The sequence below is a fragment of the Equus quagga genome, chromosome 12 (genome assembly GCF_021613505.1).
Source record: "Equus quagga isolate Etosha38 chromosome 12, UCLA_HA_Equagga_1.0, whole genome shotgun sequence".
Taxonomy (NCBI): domain Eukaryota; kingdom Metazoa; phylum Chordata; class Mammalia; order Perissodactyla; family Equidae; genus Equus; species Equus quagga.
Genome location: NC_060278.1, coordinates 21,303,627 through 21,321,713, shown reverse-complemented (window position 1 = coordinate 21,321,713; position 18,087 = coordinate 21,303,627). Strand labels below are relative to the sequence as shown.

Here is an 18,087-nt window from a genome sequence, read left to right as displayed (position 1 = left end):
TTAAAAAAAATCTATATATGAATCTTATGAACGCTTTAAATAATTAACATTCCTTTAAACATTAAACAACCCACATTCTCCAAATACTCTTTCTATTTGCTCAAATCAAAACTTAAAAACTCAAGAAATTCCATTTCCCTAAAACATTTAAATTTTGATTACAAATTTAAACTTTTTTCAGTATTTCATTATAATCACACTTCTAAATTATCACACTCTCCTAAATGCTTTTTAGCACCCATGGAACATAAAAAACCATACACATCAAATTGTAATGGTAACTATAAATTTACACTTACACTAAAATAAGTGAAAAAGTACTAATTCCACGGTTATATTTTATTTTCATTAGTATCTTATTGTTATCCTGATCCATCCTGCTTTTTGTTTTTTCTCACTTTCTAATTTAAACATATACAAATATAGAGAAAATAGCATAATGAACCCTTACTTACCCATTACACAACCGAACAAGTATTAGCTCATGGTCAGTTTATAGTTTCTTCTATATCCCTAAACTCATTCCCCAGCCTACCTCCAGCCTATGAAGCAAATTCCAGACATTCTATTATTTTAGATGGAACTTTTAACACTTAAGCAGGTTTAGAAAAAAAAAGTAAAGAATTAAAATTATTAGGTTGAACCTATGAAAACGACATTTTGGTAGGTGAAAAATGGTAGAACAACAATTTCATATGCTCTGGCCTAAGAGAATCATAAAAACAAAAGGCCATGTCAATTATTATGGTATATGATGAATTTCAGATATCATATGTCATTAGATCTGGGAGAAATAAAGCAAAGTTCATTAATATCTAGTCAGTAATTTTGTTTTCATAAAACCGCCAGGTTAAAAAGTCCATACTTGAAAGTAAGATTAAGATACATAAGAGATCAAGCAATTTTTTTCTTCAAATTGCTTATTAGATAAAAATCCTAACCACAACGATGGAGACAGATTGTACTTTTATCCAAACTCACAGAACGTACACCAACAGTGAACCATAATGTAAACTATGGATTTTGCTGACAATGATGTGTCAATGTAGGTTCATCAATTGTAACGAATGTACCACTCTGGTGGGGGATGTTGATAATGGGGAAGGCTGTGCATGAGTACAGGGTAAGGACTATATGGGAAATCTTTGTATCTTCCCCTCAATTTTGCTGTTAACCTAAAACTGCTCTAAAAAATAGTCTTAATAAAAAAAAAATCCTATGATCAATATTTTCTTACTTTAAAAAACACCTTTAATTAATCCAGGGGTTTTATGACAAATATATACTATTAGTTACATTTACTAGAATGAAGCTAAGGGGAAGGGGCCAGCCCCGTGGCTGAGTGGTTAAGTTAGTGCCCTCCTCTTCGGCAGCCCAGGATTTGCCGGTTCGGATCCTGGGTGCGGACCTAGCGCCACTCATCATGCCATGATATAGCGGCATCCCACATAGAACTAGAATGACTCACAACTGTGTACTGGGGCTTTGGGAAGTACAAAAAAAAAGAGGGAGATTGACAACAGATGTTAGCTCAGGGCCAATCTTCCTCACCAAAAAAAACACAACTAAGGGGAAGATCTTATTTTCTTATTAAAGAAAATCTTGGCTCATGTAATCAAGATACTGTTGTACAAATGTACCTATTTGCTATAAATAAAAGTCATCACCTCTTCCTCTGGTTCATTTACTTCACTTTCATTTCCAGATTGTTCTTCTGTTTCAGCTCCTCCTTCTTCTTCTTCTTCATCCTCTTCAAGATTTTCTCCTTCTGTCATAGAATCTTTTGAATCTTTGTCATTTACTAGGCCTTGAAATGAGAAGTGAAAGAATACATTAAAAAAAGATAAAGGCAAGTTTTCAATATTATACCACTCCATTTAAAAGTACATACTAAGATAACTCAACAGCCATTTTCTCAGAATGATAGTAAAATAAGAATAGCATTTACAACTATCTTGAGAAACATTTAAAAACTAAACAAGACTTTCATTTCAAATGGAACACTGATACATTTTATAACCACCAGCAAAAAGAAAAAAACTATATATACACACACACATATTTTTTTCTTTTCTTTTCTTAGAGCTTCAAACTGTTTATCTCAGTCTCCGATGAACAAAGGCAAGAAGCAGCAGCACATAAGGTGCAGCCTCAGGTGTAGAAGATGCAGCATCAGTCACAGTTTTTATCAAATGATATCTTAGGAATCTCCGAAAGCTCAAAGATGTAAAATTATATCACTTTAATGGAGAAATAACACTTGGCTATCAATGTGAATGTCTGCAAATTAAGACTGAGGGAAGGAGGCAAAGCTATATGGTGACACACCTAACAGCTGTGTCACCACAGAGCTTTTTTTTCCTCAGTAACAGGATTCTCCCCCTAAGGGAATTCCCTGGCTTGAATTTGCTTCCAACTCCCCACTGCGTTCATCCACATTTCACTGCATCATCACTTCTGCATTACCATTTGAATCTCAAACTACTCTATTTTCAAGATGCACACAATATGGCCTTATTTGATCTGACTCCCACTGTTCTCTCCTAATCCTCTGCCTGTAGTGAGGTCAAACTCTTACCATAAAGCATAGTACCTTAGGACCTTGCTCATCGAATACTCTTCTCAGTACAGAACATCCTGCCATACGCACTTTCAAATGCTAGACATTCTTCAAATTCAGTCTAAGTTTTACTTCTTGTATCAACTCACTGAATACTGTAATTCATTATTTTTTTTCTCCTACTTGCTCCTAAAGCACTTGGAGAATTTATCATAGCACTTTACATTTAAGGATATATCATGTAATATATTTTCTAACGATTTCATAAATGTTATGTCAGACTATGAGACCCTTGAGGACCAAGAACTTGTTTTATATATTCAAAACTTATCAGAGGCCATATATTGATAAATACACAGTAGGTGTTTAGTAAATACTTCTTTATTTACAGAATCTTAGGCAATCAGAGCAGAAACAAACTTCAGTGATGACATGATTGAACGTTTTCATTTTGTGAGGAACACTGAAGCCCAGAGAGTTTGAATAACTAACCCAACCAATAAAAGTAAAAAACTACTTCAGTGTCTTAAGTCTAAGCAATTTATTAAGGACTGACAGAAATCTGGAAGTACAAAGTGATTAAAGTAGATACCTTCCAGTTTGGAAACAAAAAAACTGAAAGAAGCCGGATGAAGCTCAGAGAGGTTTATTTTAAAAGAAAAATAATACTGAGGGAAAAAGTTGGTGCTGGAATTGAGATTCCATTAACTTAAATATTTTCTACTTCTTATTTCTTATAGATATAAATACAAATTATATATACGTAAATTTTATTTATAGGGACTTTAAGAAGCAAAATATTAGACTGTTATTTAAGTTATTAAAGGCAAAAAATTTAAAGTCAGAATTGTATAAATCTAAGCATTCTCAGTAAAAATATCACAGTGGTGATAAACTCACATAGCATGAGATGCCATGACACCTTTGTTATATCCACTTAAAACATGCATCATCAGAAAACTATAATGTATATGTAGCTTTGTTTTGACAGCTATACTTCTAATTTGTAAGGAAAATACATATTATTTCAACAGATTTTCATTTGCATTGCAAGTTAGTTTCAAAGACAATTTATAAATGTAATTTGCATTTGCTAAACTGTATAATAACTATCCAGTTCCTGACCCCTAGGACACTGTCAATTAAAAAAAAAAAGTATATTGGGGAGCCAGTGGTTAAGTTCACACGCACTGCTTCGGTGGCCTGGGGTTCGCCAGTTCAGATCCTGGGAGCAGACCTATACGCCACTCATCAAGCCATGCTGTTGCACCATCCCACATAGAAGAACTAGAAGGACTGACAACTATGTACTGGGGTCTTAGGGAGGAAAAAAGAACCAGAGGAAGATTCGCAACAGATGTTAGCTCAGGGCCAATCTTCCTCACTAAAAAGCATACCTTCAAAGAAAAAACAAGTCTATATAAAGGACACAAGGATAACAAAGTACAATATCCAGGCAGTAAAATATTGAAACGTGTGTGTCAGAATTAAGTGTACCTGGGGACTGAAATCAAATACTGTTCTCTTGAATCTGAGCTGCTTGGTGCCTCAATTTTCCTGCTCATAACAGAGATAGTAATAATTGTAATACTTCCTTTCAGATTGTTTTAATTTATATTTCTTTGCTTACCAGACATGCTGAGGATTTCCCTCACATACTCAACACAACAGAAAGAGCAGAGTCTTTGAATTCTGGCTTGATTAACCTAGAGCTTTGATTTGGGCTTTTCTTAACTAATTTGCCAACTATGAATAACACTACCTCGCTCTATCATTCTGGCAAACAGGTAGAAGCAAATAAACACCAACTCTTCCCTGCCCTCTTATCTGATTATGTCACATTCACTTATCTTTTGGGGTGTTCTATTTTATTATCAATTTGCCTCTGCTCTTTTTGTAAATGATGATAAGCTGGCAAGGAAACTATTTTCACTTTAATTTTAATTTTCCATTGTATTAACAGTTGCAAACATCCAAATCTGTCTATATATGTGTGCTTTCTGTAATCATTTTAAAGTTTGGGAAAATTAACACTTCTCCAAATACTTGATAATCAGATCTATTTTTAACTTTTAAAAAATAAATATTTAACTCTTTAATCCATCTGGAGTTGAATGATATAAGATGTGATTCTATACCAGTTTTCCTCCCAAATGCTCACCTGTTGCCCTTATCCTATTTTTAAGATCACTAGTTCATCATATACAAAATTGTTTGCATTTAACTGGGGCTACTTCTGGGCCTTTTATTCTATCCTACTGATTTTATTTCTAATTTATGAAATACACTCTTTTGCTTTATAATGTAATTTCCTCATATGGCTTCTTCTCTTTTTTCACTTTTATTTCTCTCATTTCTATTCTTTACATTATAATACTATCTTGAACTTTCAAACCAGAGCCAAGTAATATTGCCTATTACCATTTTGGTTTTGTTCTTAAACCTAAAGAGAACGTCTTAGCCAGTAATTCTATTGTTTTTTTTAAGATTTTATTTTTCCTTTTTCTCCCAAAGGCCCCCAGTACATAGTTGTGTATTTTTAGTTGTGGGTCCTACTAGTTGTGGCATGTGGGATGCCGCCTCAGCACGGCTTGATGAGCGGTGCCATGTCCGCACCCAGGATTCAAACCGGCAAAACCCTGGGCCACTGAAGCAGAGCACGCGAACTTACCCACTTGGCCACGGGGCTGGCCCCCAACTCTATCTATCTTGAGAAAATCATGATACAAACAAAAATAACACAAGAATGTTATTTATAGTGGTGCAAAATTGGAAATAACCTAAGTGTCAACAACGGACTTAAGTAAATTATGGCACATTCATAAAAAGAAATATATAACCAGTTAAAAAAAAAAGTAAAGATTTAGAAAATATTTCATGTCAGAAAGAAACTTCCTAACATATTAAGTAGCAAGAAAATCCAGTTATAAAACTGTAAACACATGAAAAAATTTTAAAAGAACAGGAGAAAACATATCAAAATGTTAACACATAATCCTTGTGTATAGAATATCAGTGATTTTTACTATCTTGGTAGTTTTTCAAAATTTCTGCCATGAATATTTATTACTTTCAATAAGCTTAAAAACGATTTGAAAAACATGAGGGGATGTTTTTAGTGTTTTCTTAACTATTATGTTACCATTGGGTTGCTATAAAACTAAAATGAGATGATGAATTTGCAAAGTGCTTGAAAATAAAACACTATCAAAGGCAAGATATTATATTATCTTATGGGTTTATGGTTTCATCAACAGGAAATAGATTTAATATAGATTTATTCATGTACATCTTCTTCCTGATACTTAGACTCTAAACAGGAGGAAAATGGGACAACTTAGTAGCATATTGATTCTAGCTGCCACCATCTTTAGAGTTTCACTTGTAAACAGTAACCTATTTTTCCCTTTCAATATTCTAAACAAGGACAGACTTCTTAAAAGAAGCCTGAAGTCCTTTCATTCAACCCTTTGGTCTATAAAGGATAAAGCACACTGCTCTTTTACTGCTACCAAACTGGGTGTCAAACTACATAGAGAGTACCACTCATGAAGGTTTTTGGGAAACAAGGCTAAGACTGAACTATTTCAAAGCATATAAAGTAAATGAAATGAGTAAGTAGATAAATAAGCACTTTGTTTGAAATGATCACTTTATACAATTTGAAATCTGAAAAGAAAAAGAAAGTAGATAATTTGGGACAAAGTCGACAGAACAAAAAGAATCACACAGGCCTTTACGGGGTGAGTAGTAGGAAAAGTTAACAGTTACAAAATCGGGAGAAGCTTTAAAAACAATGCTCGACTAGATAACAGCAACCATATTCTCCAAGAGAGAAGTTACCTTTGAAGAAAGAAATCCTATTAATAATATACTGGATGTAATATGAAAAATAGTTTTAGAGGAAAAACATCACAAACGTCTTTGCCATGAAAAGTGGTTCTTCAGATATGCAATGCAGTAACTTATACAATTATGTAGTACCTGGTGAAGGCAGGATCACTAATGACAGACATGTGAGTACCAAGTTCTAGCAGGAAACAAAATACTAGCTTAACAGCCTGAAAACATACGTCACTTTGAAATGACAATAAAACATTCTAACAACTATTGGCAAGTAAACCAGATTGGTAAGGCTACACTTTGTTCCAGTTATTTCCAAGGACAAAGTGTGCTCCTACTATCCCCTATGGGAGCTGTTCAAGAGCTGACTCTTCTTCTAGAACCTCAGATACTGAGAAAGTAAAGAGATCAATCCTCCCATAACACATGTTTCTCCTATTTTCTCTAGTCCTTAGAGAGAGACAACTCTCCCAGCGACTAAGGTCTGAAATTCTGGAGGACAGTTCCAAACTCTTAACAGGTACTATGCCCCTCCTACAGCGTCTGGCCTGCACTGTCTCAGGAAAGAAGGCTTGTTGAAAATATATACTGTATATATAAGAGATGCTTTAATCAAAAGTAGATTTTATATTAGCAACCAAAAATACTAAAATTAAGGGAGGCTAACAGGATTGTGTTTTTCCATCACTATCACTCAAGTCTTACATGACTGTTTTCCTCCAATTTGGGATTATTTAATGAAATCACCCAGATCTTACCTAACACTAGTATGTAACACTCAATGTTGAAAACAGAAAGTATACAAAAGTAAACTCTAACTGATAACATTATAAAGCAATTCCTGGAAACAATCTGCCAAATATCACCTCCATTTTCTCTCTGTAATTAATTGCTTACCTAGTTTTATTAAGAATTCTCGTTCCAAGTCTTGTACCTGCCTGATGGATTCTTCCAGAGAATTACAGAGTTTGATCTTTGGTCTTAGCAGTTCTAGTGTATCACTGATCATGTAATCTATGTCAATAGGAAATGGATGGTCTTTTGTCCAAACCTCCAAACTTTTCTTCCACCAAACATAACGCTGATAACAAACGAAAAATAAATTTAGCTATAATAAATTAATAACAAAAATATTTTAAATAATAAGTATTCTGATGTTACCCTAGTTATAATAACTAAGCTAAAAAGTTACACAAGACACCTATCATTTTTATTAATGGTCAACAGCAATGATCCTATTTCAATTATTTCCCTCCATTTATACAATTTCTAGGCCATTTGGTGACTTTAATTTAAATTTTTTTAATTGTAACTGTCATAAATCTTTTTTTTAAAGGCAAGGAAAAATTATAAATAAAATACCAAATAAATTTTCAGGTACTGAAACAAGGCAGAAACCCCACTCCCAAACCCCAAACTGGGTTTAAATATTTAATTTCACAAGAACAACCAGATTCAAAGCCATAGTTTTGATAAATTTTCATTATTTTCCTTATGCTACCTGCTTTGGTTTTTAAGAAAGTCAATTAAAGTATCTGAAAACATAGTGTGTGAAATATACGAAAATCATTAGTCAGCAAGCATTTATTGAACATCTACTGTGTATATGGCACTTTTTAGGTATTTCCCCTCTCTTCTCTTAGCCCAGCTCCTTCCCTCTATTTTGTACTTGTAATTCATAAGTTCAGATTAACTAAAAAGCATAACCAAGAATTTACTTGTATATAAGCAGGTATTCCTCTGGGTGCCTTACTCTTCCTCCCCAGTTTATTCTAGGTCCTTGCTACGCAAAGCATGGACTCACTGGGAGCTTGTTAGAAACACATACTCTTAGGTCCCCATCCTAGACCAAGTGGATCATAATCTGCATTTTAACAATATCCCCAAGTGATGTGGACGCACACTAGAGCTCACAGGTGATCCTTTCCACCTGGCCTTCTAACACTTAACTGGACACTCTATGTTCTGGGCAGAACACACTGACCTCACCCTCAGGCCTCACTCACTTCTTACTCCCCTTCCCTAGGTTTAGCCCTGCTACACATTTCTGCCTGTTAATCAGTGTGGAAAAGTCTTTTGTCTCTTTCTGCTCCTGGATATTTCTGAGTGGCTCTGTTCTCTCAGCCTGGGATGTCAGAGTGAATGCAAACAACGATACTCTTCTGAAAGAGATTCTACTGTGGATGCTGACAGTTACAGCTGACATTCTGCAGCAAAATTCCAGTTTTCAATACAGGCCATTCTCAACTTAAGACAGTCTTTACATGCAAGAGGGAATCTGACTCTCAAATCTCCAAAACTCCTCTCCCCATTTTTGGCTCATCAATTAAGAAAATGAAGGAGTAACATGTTGTCCTCGATTGCAAGCGTTAGTGGTCATAGAAAGTTAACCAACTGCTCCTTCCCCAGAGTATTTACCCCCACTTAACCCCAGCCACTATGTGGATGTGTTTTTGATACCTCAAGTTGTAGTTTTAAATTTATTTTCTTCACCAACACTAACAATAGATTATATAGAATGGAATGATCATATAGAATTGAATAGGACTAATGGTGCTTTATTTCAGTAAAATCTGGAGAATTCGACAGTGAGCTCTTCACCCTAATAAGTACTTGTGACATTGTACTTTATGAGAAACAGAGATTCAGTTTCAAACAACCAACCTACGAGCCAACTTCTGGAACACCAACTTCACAGAAGTTGTAGAATTGTTTCTGTATTTGTATCTGAATTTAATTTACCCCGTACTTGCTCTAAATCAGAACGTTACACAATTAAGTGAAATTAAGATAAGAAAAGTACAACCTAAGAGTTTACCAATGAATGAACAAATATTTCTTTGTGTTAAAAATATTTTCCCCAGTGATAGCTTTTCTAAAAAAAAAGTTGAATCATTTAGAAACAAGAATTTTACATGTAAAACCAGAACACAGGTGAGTGAGAAAAATGCACCCAAATGTATAAAAAAATCACAAGTAATTTAATTCATAAGTTAGTGTACCAAATACCATAATCCACAAAGTACTGTACCAAATTTATAAACTGTACCAAAATAATTCCCCAAATTATCAATCATAAAAGTTACAATGCAATTACAATGTTTATATGATAGAATTCACCATATATTTTTAAATCTCTAAAGCACCCTTGAAGGAAGAATAAATCTAATGTAATCTAATTATGAACATATTTTATATATATGAATGCTAAGGCAATTCTTCTCCAATATTTCTGTAACAGAAGCAATGCATTAAATGATGCCAAACTGCATATTTCAGTTTAAGTACCTGAAAATATACAAGGAAGCAATCGAGTTTTCTTTTACTGGAACCTCTGTCAAAGTACTGGCCACAGGTATCCAAAATAGTGCACACTAGTCTAATTCTGAAAAGATGCTCAGGAGGGTCCAGTGAACTCGGAGAGCCATCAGGGTTAACACCAAATGAAGTAAAAGAATACAGAGTTCTAAAAATAACAGCTGATTCCACCATTCGGTAATTATAAAGTTCCCCTAAGAACTTGGCACTGCTGATACGTCTCTGATTAAATTTAGGTTGATTAACCTAAAGAAAAAAAAACAGATTTCTATTAAAGAATAGTAAAGTATTTGAAAAGAGGTAAAATTCCCCTCTGTCACTTGACAATATCGATTACTGAAAGAAAACTGAACAAAGAAAAAATAACGGGCTCTTTCCTTCTTTTTTAACAAGGTCCTCACTTCTGGGAATCCTTTTTCTCTAGGAAATGGCTATCTTTAAACAGCTTTAACAAAAAGAACATGTTAAATGTGAAATTTAATATTAAGCTATCATTAAATGAATTGATAGCTTACAAAACAGTTAAAATGTAATTCTCCCTATCAGTCTCCCACAACTTATTTTCTCTCTAATCCATGAATTAAGGAAATAATAAGCTTATAGAAAGAGGGAACTGCTTACAGAAATTCTTATTAAATGATTATCAATTCTCCTAATTAGTAAACTGATAGATTCCTATAACCTGAGTCCCCAAAGTGACCCTGAAATAATAAAAATTCACTAAACTCTTCCAAAATAAACTTAACTGGACTTGAGAAAAAGAGGCAAAAAAATACCCCAGCATTAGCCTGAGAGATGACTAGGAAATCTGATACAACAGAGTTTATTAAGAAACCACTAACTCCAAGGAAGTAATAGTAAACAATGTATGAGGAAAGGAAGGTTTTCAAATTATTATTTTTCAATAATAGGATTTAAAAGTTGTTTAAATTCTCTACAAACTCCACTTTGATGACTTTAACAAAGTCCTTGTTACCTCCATTCCTAATCGAATATCTTCTAAAACTCCATCCACAACATGGATTCCAACATCCTCTTGGTAGAGCACCAGTCCTGCTAAGAGGTTGGCTACACAATGAATACTATTATATTTCACATTCCAGATGTTTATCATACAACAAATAACGTAGTCTTTCACTTCCTGGTCCTGCCAGGGCAACTTTCGCATCTGTCTCAAAACCTAAACGAAAAGATTTTTGTTTAAATTACTAAGATAAGCACATAGTAGTCCAATATACCCAATAATACAGATATTTTATTATGATTGTGCAGTAATAAAACTTTTCAAATGGAAAATACCTTTACAGATCCTCTATCAGCCTCTTCATGTCAGAGATGAGAAAAACAAGATTTTTCTTAATTATTGGCAAAATTTATTCACATTTTCCCTACATCTTTTCATAATGCCACAAATTTCCTGGAGTTTCTAAGTCTTCAGTAAAGCTAACACTATTTATTCATGTACTCAGGTCACTGAAAGAAATACTCAAGATTTACCAAAAATAATGTTTTCTTTCATACGTCATTTGACGTAAATAATCTCAGACACTTCTTTTTATAAATCAAAAATTTCCAATAAACAAACACAAGATCAGTTGGTTAAAAGATCACTTAGATGAGGGATATGACATGAGAACTGACATTTCACAGCATCCTGTGTAAAAGGGAGGACAATCAAAGCACTTACTTCAGAGTTGGCTGTGGGGATTAGACAAGTTAAAACATGTGATGTATGAAGGAAAGGATCTGGCACATTATAAATACCCCCTAAATGTTAGCCATTGTTACTTCAAAAACGCTACTGGTAATGAGATAATCAGCAGAGCTCTACCTATAATCAAGTTCTTTCTATTTTTATCCAGAAAGAAAATGGATACTATTGGCAGATTGCAAAGTCTTCCTTTTATCTCCACTCTGTGCCCAAAATCCATCTTTCAAGCACTAAATTTGTTCTCTGAGCAGCTTCACTGGGAATGTTCATGTCCTCTCAATTGCATAAGCATTCCATATTTTTCAAACTTTTAGGCAATTTTAAAACAGCTCTCAAAATCCTTATTGTTTTAAACAATTACTGTCTCTGACTCTCTGGAAGTTGGTTTCAGTTTTCGAAGTTGTACTATCATTCCTTACCTTCTACCCCGTCCATGTATAATAAATACAGCTATTACCTTCATCCCTTTTATCCTCTCAATAGGTTTTCTCTGTCCAGAAGTTAACTTGCTTAATATTTTTTTCCCAAAAAGAACAAAGTTCTACACTGGATTGTTTCAACTTGTAGAGTTAACCAAGAAATGTTCTGTTCAACACATCCTACATAAAAGTGTAGTTTCTAACAAGGTATCTATGATAATTAAGATAACAGATCAGTGGTTCTTAACTTTTTCTGGAAATTGACCCCTGCTAAGAATCTGAAGAAATCTATAGATCCTCTCTCCAGAAAAAAACAGCCCTACAGATTCAAAATTATGAAATTTCAGAGGGTCATGGGCCTCCTAAAGCCCATTCAAATTTAAGATCCCCTGTACTAAAGCAAAATATTTAAAGGCGAGTTCATCAGAGAATATCAGAGACAAAGGAAGTTTTAAATATACATACAGCATCAAAGTTAAATTTAGAAGAATTATCATTTTAATTAGAGTGAGAAGTTAGCATAAAAGGAAAACAAAACATACGTCCCATATATAATGTATCATCATACGAATTTCTTCTTAGGATGACTTACATAGAATTAATCATAATGGAACCTGGGATCTAATCCTGCCTCTCCTAAATTTCACTGTTGGGACTCTAACAGCTCTGCTTCAATTTCTCTAATTACAAAATGGGAAGCTCCTTACACTTTTTATCTATCTGTTGTGGGGTACTAAAGCAATTTATAAACAAACTGATCTAGGAAAACTGAAATATACATGTCCCTGACCTAAAACAACATACTGCATGGGCTAGAAGGAAAGTGCACTGCTCTTAACACTTTTATGATTAGAATGAAGCAGAATTAATTTGGTTGATTATTATATATAAGCTTAGCACTACCAGAAATCTCAAATGGACTATTACTCTATGATTTCATGAAGATTCACCTTCTCAGTGGTAACCTTGGAGAGATCCTTGTACAAAAGTTTCCGGACATATTCCTGGAGAGGAGGACGTTTCTTTTTCACTGTTTTCTCAGCTGGAGGCGGGTTGCAGTAGTAATATGCATTCTCCACCATTGTGACATATCTTGCATCGAGATGCATTGCCTGTTTCTTTCTCATCATTTGTTCCTAAAATAAAAAGTCTAAATTAGTCAAATTCTTTCATCCTAAGGTTTCTTTATTCCTAACTGAACTTCTACTCTTGGTGATAAGATTTCAGGATAAGGAAAAGGAAAAAACAATTACTAAGTATTTCTAAGAAAGTGTAAGCACATTAATTGTTATACCACTAATCATTTTTTGGGAAGAAATTAGTCCATGACTGCTTCATCTTAGGCCTTGTCCAATAAAATACTCAGAAAACTTTGCTACATATGTAACTTTACTTAAAACTCTGCCAAACTATATGAACTCTTAAGCAAAGCAAGGCTCTTATATGTGAGTGACTGAAATTAAGGACCAAGAACATAAATAAAGGGGTGACTCTGGCTGTTCCACATACAACAGTAGAGAGTACATTTATTCTCAGAGCTTGTGCCATCTAATGTTGCACCAGATACATCTGATCTCTCTCTATAGACAAGAAAACTAAAAGCCCCCAAGGTCTTCTAACTTGTCCAGAGCCCTCAGCATCAACTCAGAGGAGGTGACTACAAACACAGATCTAGTCAATCATCATCTAGTTCAGGCTTTCTCACTCTCTGTACTATTGACATTTTGGACTAGATAAATCTTGGGGGGGATGTTGGCCGGGGGGGACTGTTCTAGGCATTGCAGGATGTTTTGCAGCAACCTTGACCTCTACCCACTAGATGCCAGTTGAGAACCAAGGATTAGTTGAAGATCTTCAAACAGCACTAATTCTTAAAACAACATCATATTAAGCATTAAGATTACTGAATTTATTCAGTCATTCAACAAACATTTTGCTTGGCACTTACTATGTGCTAGGCACTATGCTAGGTGCTGAACTCACCAGTGAACAAGACAGACAGGTTTCTACCTTCATGAAGTCTAACAGTTGAGTGCAGGAAGACGGAATAAACAAGTCAACAAATAAACTAATGATCTTTTAAATAATAATTGTGATTAGTGGTATGAAGGAAACTAACAAGGCACTAAGATGGAGAAAATCAGGGAGCCTATTTTAATTAGGGTGGGTTAGGGGTGGCCTCTCTGAGAAAGTGACATTTAAGCTATGATCTGAAGGATGACAAAAAGTTGTGAAGAGCCACGGGGAGTAGCAAAAGCAAAAGCAAGAACAGAGGCCGTGAGGAGAAAAGAGAGAATGATCTGTTACAGGAACTAGACGAAGGCAAATGTGGCGCCAACATGGAATGGCATGAGATAAGATTTAATAGGTAGGGAGGGGCTAGGTAACACCAGACTTTGCAGATCGTGGTAAGAACTTCGGGTTTTAAGCTCGCAGAGGGAAACCACTGACAAGCTTCAAGCAGGTGTCTGGACTGGGGTGGGGGCTGGTGGCACGACTGCAGTTTTGAAAAGTGGGCTGCATTTCTAAGTTCAAGTAGGGCAGGGCACATCATTTTCACTGTTCTATACTCAGCACTGGAAACAGTGCCTGACTCAGCACGTGGGAGGCATGCAATTAACGTTGAATAATACATGAACTAATGAATGAATTTTTTAAAACACATTCAATCTTTCTCATGGTCTGCTTTTCTATACATGGAAAACCATCATATACTGGGGGAAAATTTTGCTCTTTACAAAAAGTTCAATGATGGGTATACCAAGCTTCATAACTGTTTCTCTTGTCTATGAATACTGCTAAAGCTTAGAGGTTGTAGCTCAGCTCCTGACATCTATATTCTAAGTAGTGAATGCTTTCAACCAGACAAGAGAACTGTTCCATGTTGAATAGGGCTAGAGATAATGACCACACCCTGTAAGTTCTTTGGACAAAACAAATAATGCATCATTTAACTTATTACTTGTATATACATAATACAGTTTTAAATCAAGATTAGTTTCTACCTTATTTAGCCTGCTTTAGAATCATTTCCCCCAACACACTCACCAACTAATTTTAACATTAACCAATAATTTTGAAAGCAAAGCAGTTAAAAGGTTATATGTGTTCCCAAACAAATATGGATATATTTTAGATTATTGCGTAAGTATTCATGTGCTTCAAACCAAACTCATCATCTGTTCCTCTCATATTTCCTTATCTTTGTGATTGGCACCACCATCCACTCAGATGCCCATGCCAGAATCTTGAGTCTTATCTTAGGGCACTTTCTTCTTCTTAAAATTCTTTACAGCCAGTTATTATTCTCCATTCCTCCCAATCCCTATCATTTCTTCACTCTCTTCTCCCTAGGTTTTGAAAATAGCCTTTTCACTGTTCTGCCTACCCCTGGGCTCAGCAACTGCAGTTATCTCCTCCACACTGATCTTCCTAAAAACATAAATGTGATCTTATCTATCGTACCTGCTCGAAATCCTTCAATAGCTACTCATTGACATCAGGGAAAAAACTCTAGTTCCTCAGCATAGAATTTAGGGCTCTTTAAAATCTAGTTTGTGCCTACTTCTCTTATCTGTAGCTGCTTGACTCAACATGTTTCTCTTCTCTGCCTCTAAGACACAGCTTAGTCTCTAAAATAAACAGCACTTTTCCCAGGGAACCTTTCCTGACATACCAAGACTAGATTAAGTGCCTCTTCCATCTATATCCATAATAATACCCTATGCTCACCCATATCATTATACTGCACTTACCACCACGTTATTCCAATTGTTTACTTACTCATCTGGCTGACTTATTAGACTGTAAACTCCATGAAAGCAGCGACTATCTGTTTCACTTTTATATCCCAAAGGTCTGACAAAGAGGCTGCACTCAGTGAATACTATGAAGCCATTTGGGAAGATCTTTCCTAACTCACCAGTCTGGCTTAAGTACCCAATCCGTGAGTCTGTAGTATCCTCCGCATACCTCTATTAAAGCACCTGCAACATTACTGGAATTAGCACGAGATGTAGACCACTTTGAGGATGGGAACTGTGTTTCACCTCTTTGTATTACCCCTCCTGACCAGCTGTAACATCCCTGAAGATCTGAAGCACTTAATGCCTGACACAGGAGGAGCCTCCCAACTGTTAAATGATAAATAAACAAGGCTCCCATGCAGAAAGCAAGAGAATTGATGATAAAGGCTAGCTGCTTTTGCTATAAGAAGGAGAAAGATCCACCGAGCCAAGAAAACCAGCAGGCAGGAAGGACTCTGGTTTTCAGCAATGCAATGTTCATCCAGACCCCCACATTAGTAAATGTTTTCTCTAGCAAAAAATTATAAATATAGAGAATTCAATATTATAAATAAAAATAGACGTTAAAAATCAAGCTTTCCTGATTAAAAAAAAAAAAAGCCACACGGATAAAGAGAACAGATTAGTGGTTACCAGAGGGGTACAGGGGCACATATGTATGGTGATGGATAAAAAATAGGCTATTGGTGGTGAGTACAATGCAGTCTACATAGAAACTGATATACAATAATGTACACCTGAAATTACACAGTGTTATAAACCAATATAACCCCAATAAAATAAAAAAAAAGAACTAAGCTTTCCTGGCATCTCTATTACATTTTAAATAATTTTACAATATTAATTTAATAATATTACAATTTTAAGCAGTGCCTCATTTGACCTTACCAGCCTGAGCCAAAGAGGAGGAAGAGTTTTCTCCTTGTTACAATAAAAATTTGGAATGACTATTATATGATTAATGTCATATAAACCTAGAGGCAATTTGGACATCAATTCCATTTGGTGGTCTTCACATTAATATTTTGTTTACTAAAAATAAATTCTCATGTTTCTGTATTTTAAATATCATCAGCAGAGTATTCAGGCTCACAACCAGATTCTAAAAAAAAAAACATATCTAGAGAAAATGACACAATCAAGACTCCGTAACATCAACACTGACGTAATGGTAGTCTATGCCCAGGGATTCCGAAACCAGAGCTCTCTTTAACAGTAACACCAACATCCCCACCCCCATCAGAACTCCCCCTGCCAAAGGCTGCAAGCAAATGCGTGGATATCATCAATAAGTACAATAACTTAATTGCTTAATAAACTTCACGGCCATTTCGGCATCCTAATTAGCTTAAGAAATAACTTCTCCTCCAAGTTAATTTTTCAAGCTTATATTTTGTTTTTTAATTTTAAAATTTAATTTTATATTTTTAAGCTTATAATTTATGTGCTTACAGCACTTTAACGATGGCTTCTTTGAAATGTACCAAGAATATCCATTAAGACAGCTCTAACATGATAGCATTAAGAGTACCTGCTCATTTGCATCATTTGTCAAAGGTTAACTAGAGGTGAATTTAATCCCCCCTTTATAATACCGCAGACTCACTGGCAGCCAAGTGAGAAAAATTCCTACAGCTCTCCAGGAATGGTAGCTCATCTCTATGGGATATTCTACATTAGGTAGAAATGTTTTTAATTATATGGCAGAGAAAGATAACAGACTCTGGTCAATATTTTTAACCTCTTATGTAAATCAAGAACCGCAAGCTCCTGATAGGATCCTCAAATCCTTACCAAAAGTACACTGGTCCTCAGGTGAGATTCTGGAGATCTAAAAAGAAATCTTCCACATGTTTCCAGTAGGGTACATGCCATTTCAATATGGTGATGGGAAAAGTCTGATAGAAGCATCTGTAATACCAATAATGATGATGAAAAACCACAAAGATAACATTTCAATCCTATCAGAGAAAGAAAACATTACACATCTTATGTGCGTAACTTTAAAAATGTCCGTGTGAAAAACTAAAGCTAGTCCACTTTAGTTTAACAAGCTAAATTGTTGGGTATCTTTTGTGATCAGCCATAAAAATTTTATTTAAAAACTTCAATATATTTAATGTCTTTCCTTTTAGATAGATAAATGGAAACTAATATCAAAACCCTTTCTACATTTATTATTAGATGCTATGTATTTAAACATGTCACACACAGTTGACATTTTCTAAATGGCTTTTTTGTTTTGGATTATATGAATTTACTTTAAAAATTCTGACTACAAAAGGCTCATTGTATGAAATTTACAAACAACACATTACCTATAACATTTTAGTATTTATTCTCCTGATCTTTTTCTAGACATATTTTCTAAACCAAAGATGTGTTTCAGACACATCACATCATTTAATAAGTTGGTGTTCTTCTGGCTAA

At 34.8% G+C, this 18,087-nt stretch overlaps 1 protein-coding gene across 1 annotated transcript in view; it reads right to left on the bottom strand.

The window, feature by feature from the left end:
- The window catches only part of UPF2 (UPF2 regulator of nonsense mediated mRNA decay), a 105,141-nt gene that overhangs the window by 19,023 nt on the left and 68,031 nt on the right, over window positions 1-18,087 (bottom strand). Inside the window, exons 11-16 of the mRNA XM_046678827.1 lie at window positions 17,452-17,568; window positions 12,802-12,987; window positions 10,698-10,901; window positions 9,692-9,967; window positions 7,301-7,484; window positions 1,668-1,807 (exon numbers count right to left, since the gene is read on the bottom strand). Coding sequence (XP_046534783.1) covers window positions 1,668-1,807; window positions 7,301-7,484; window positions 9,692-9,967; window positions 10,698-10,901; window positions 12,802-12,987; window positions 17,452-17,568 — 1,107 coding nt within the window. The remainder of the gene's footprint in view (window positions 1-1,667; window positions 1,808-7,300; window positions 7,485-9,691; window positions 9,968-10,697; window positions 10,902-12,801; window positions 12,988-17,451; window positions 17,569-18,087) is intronic.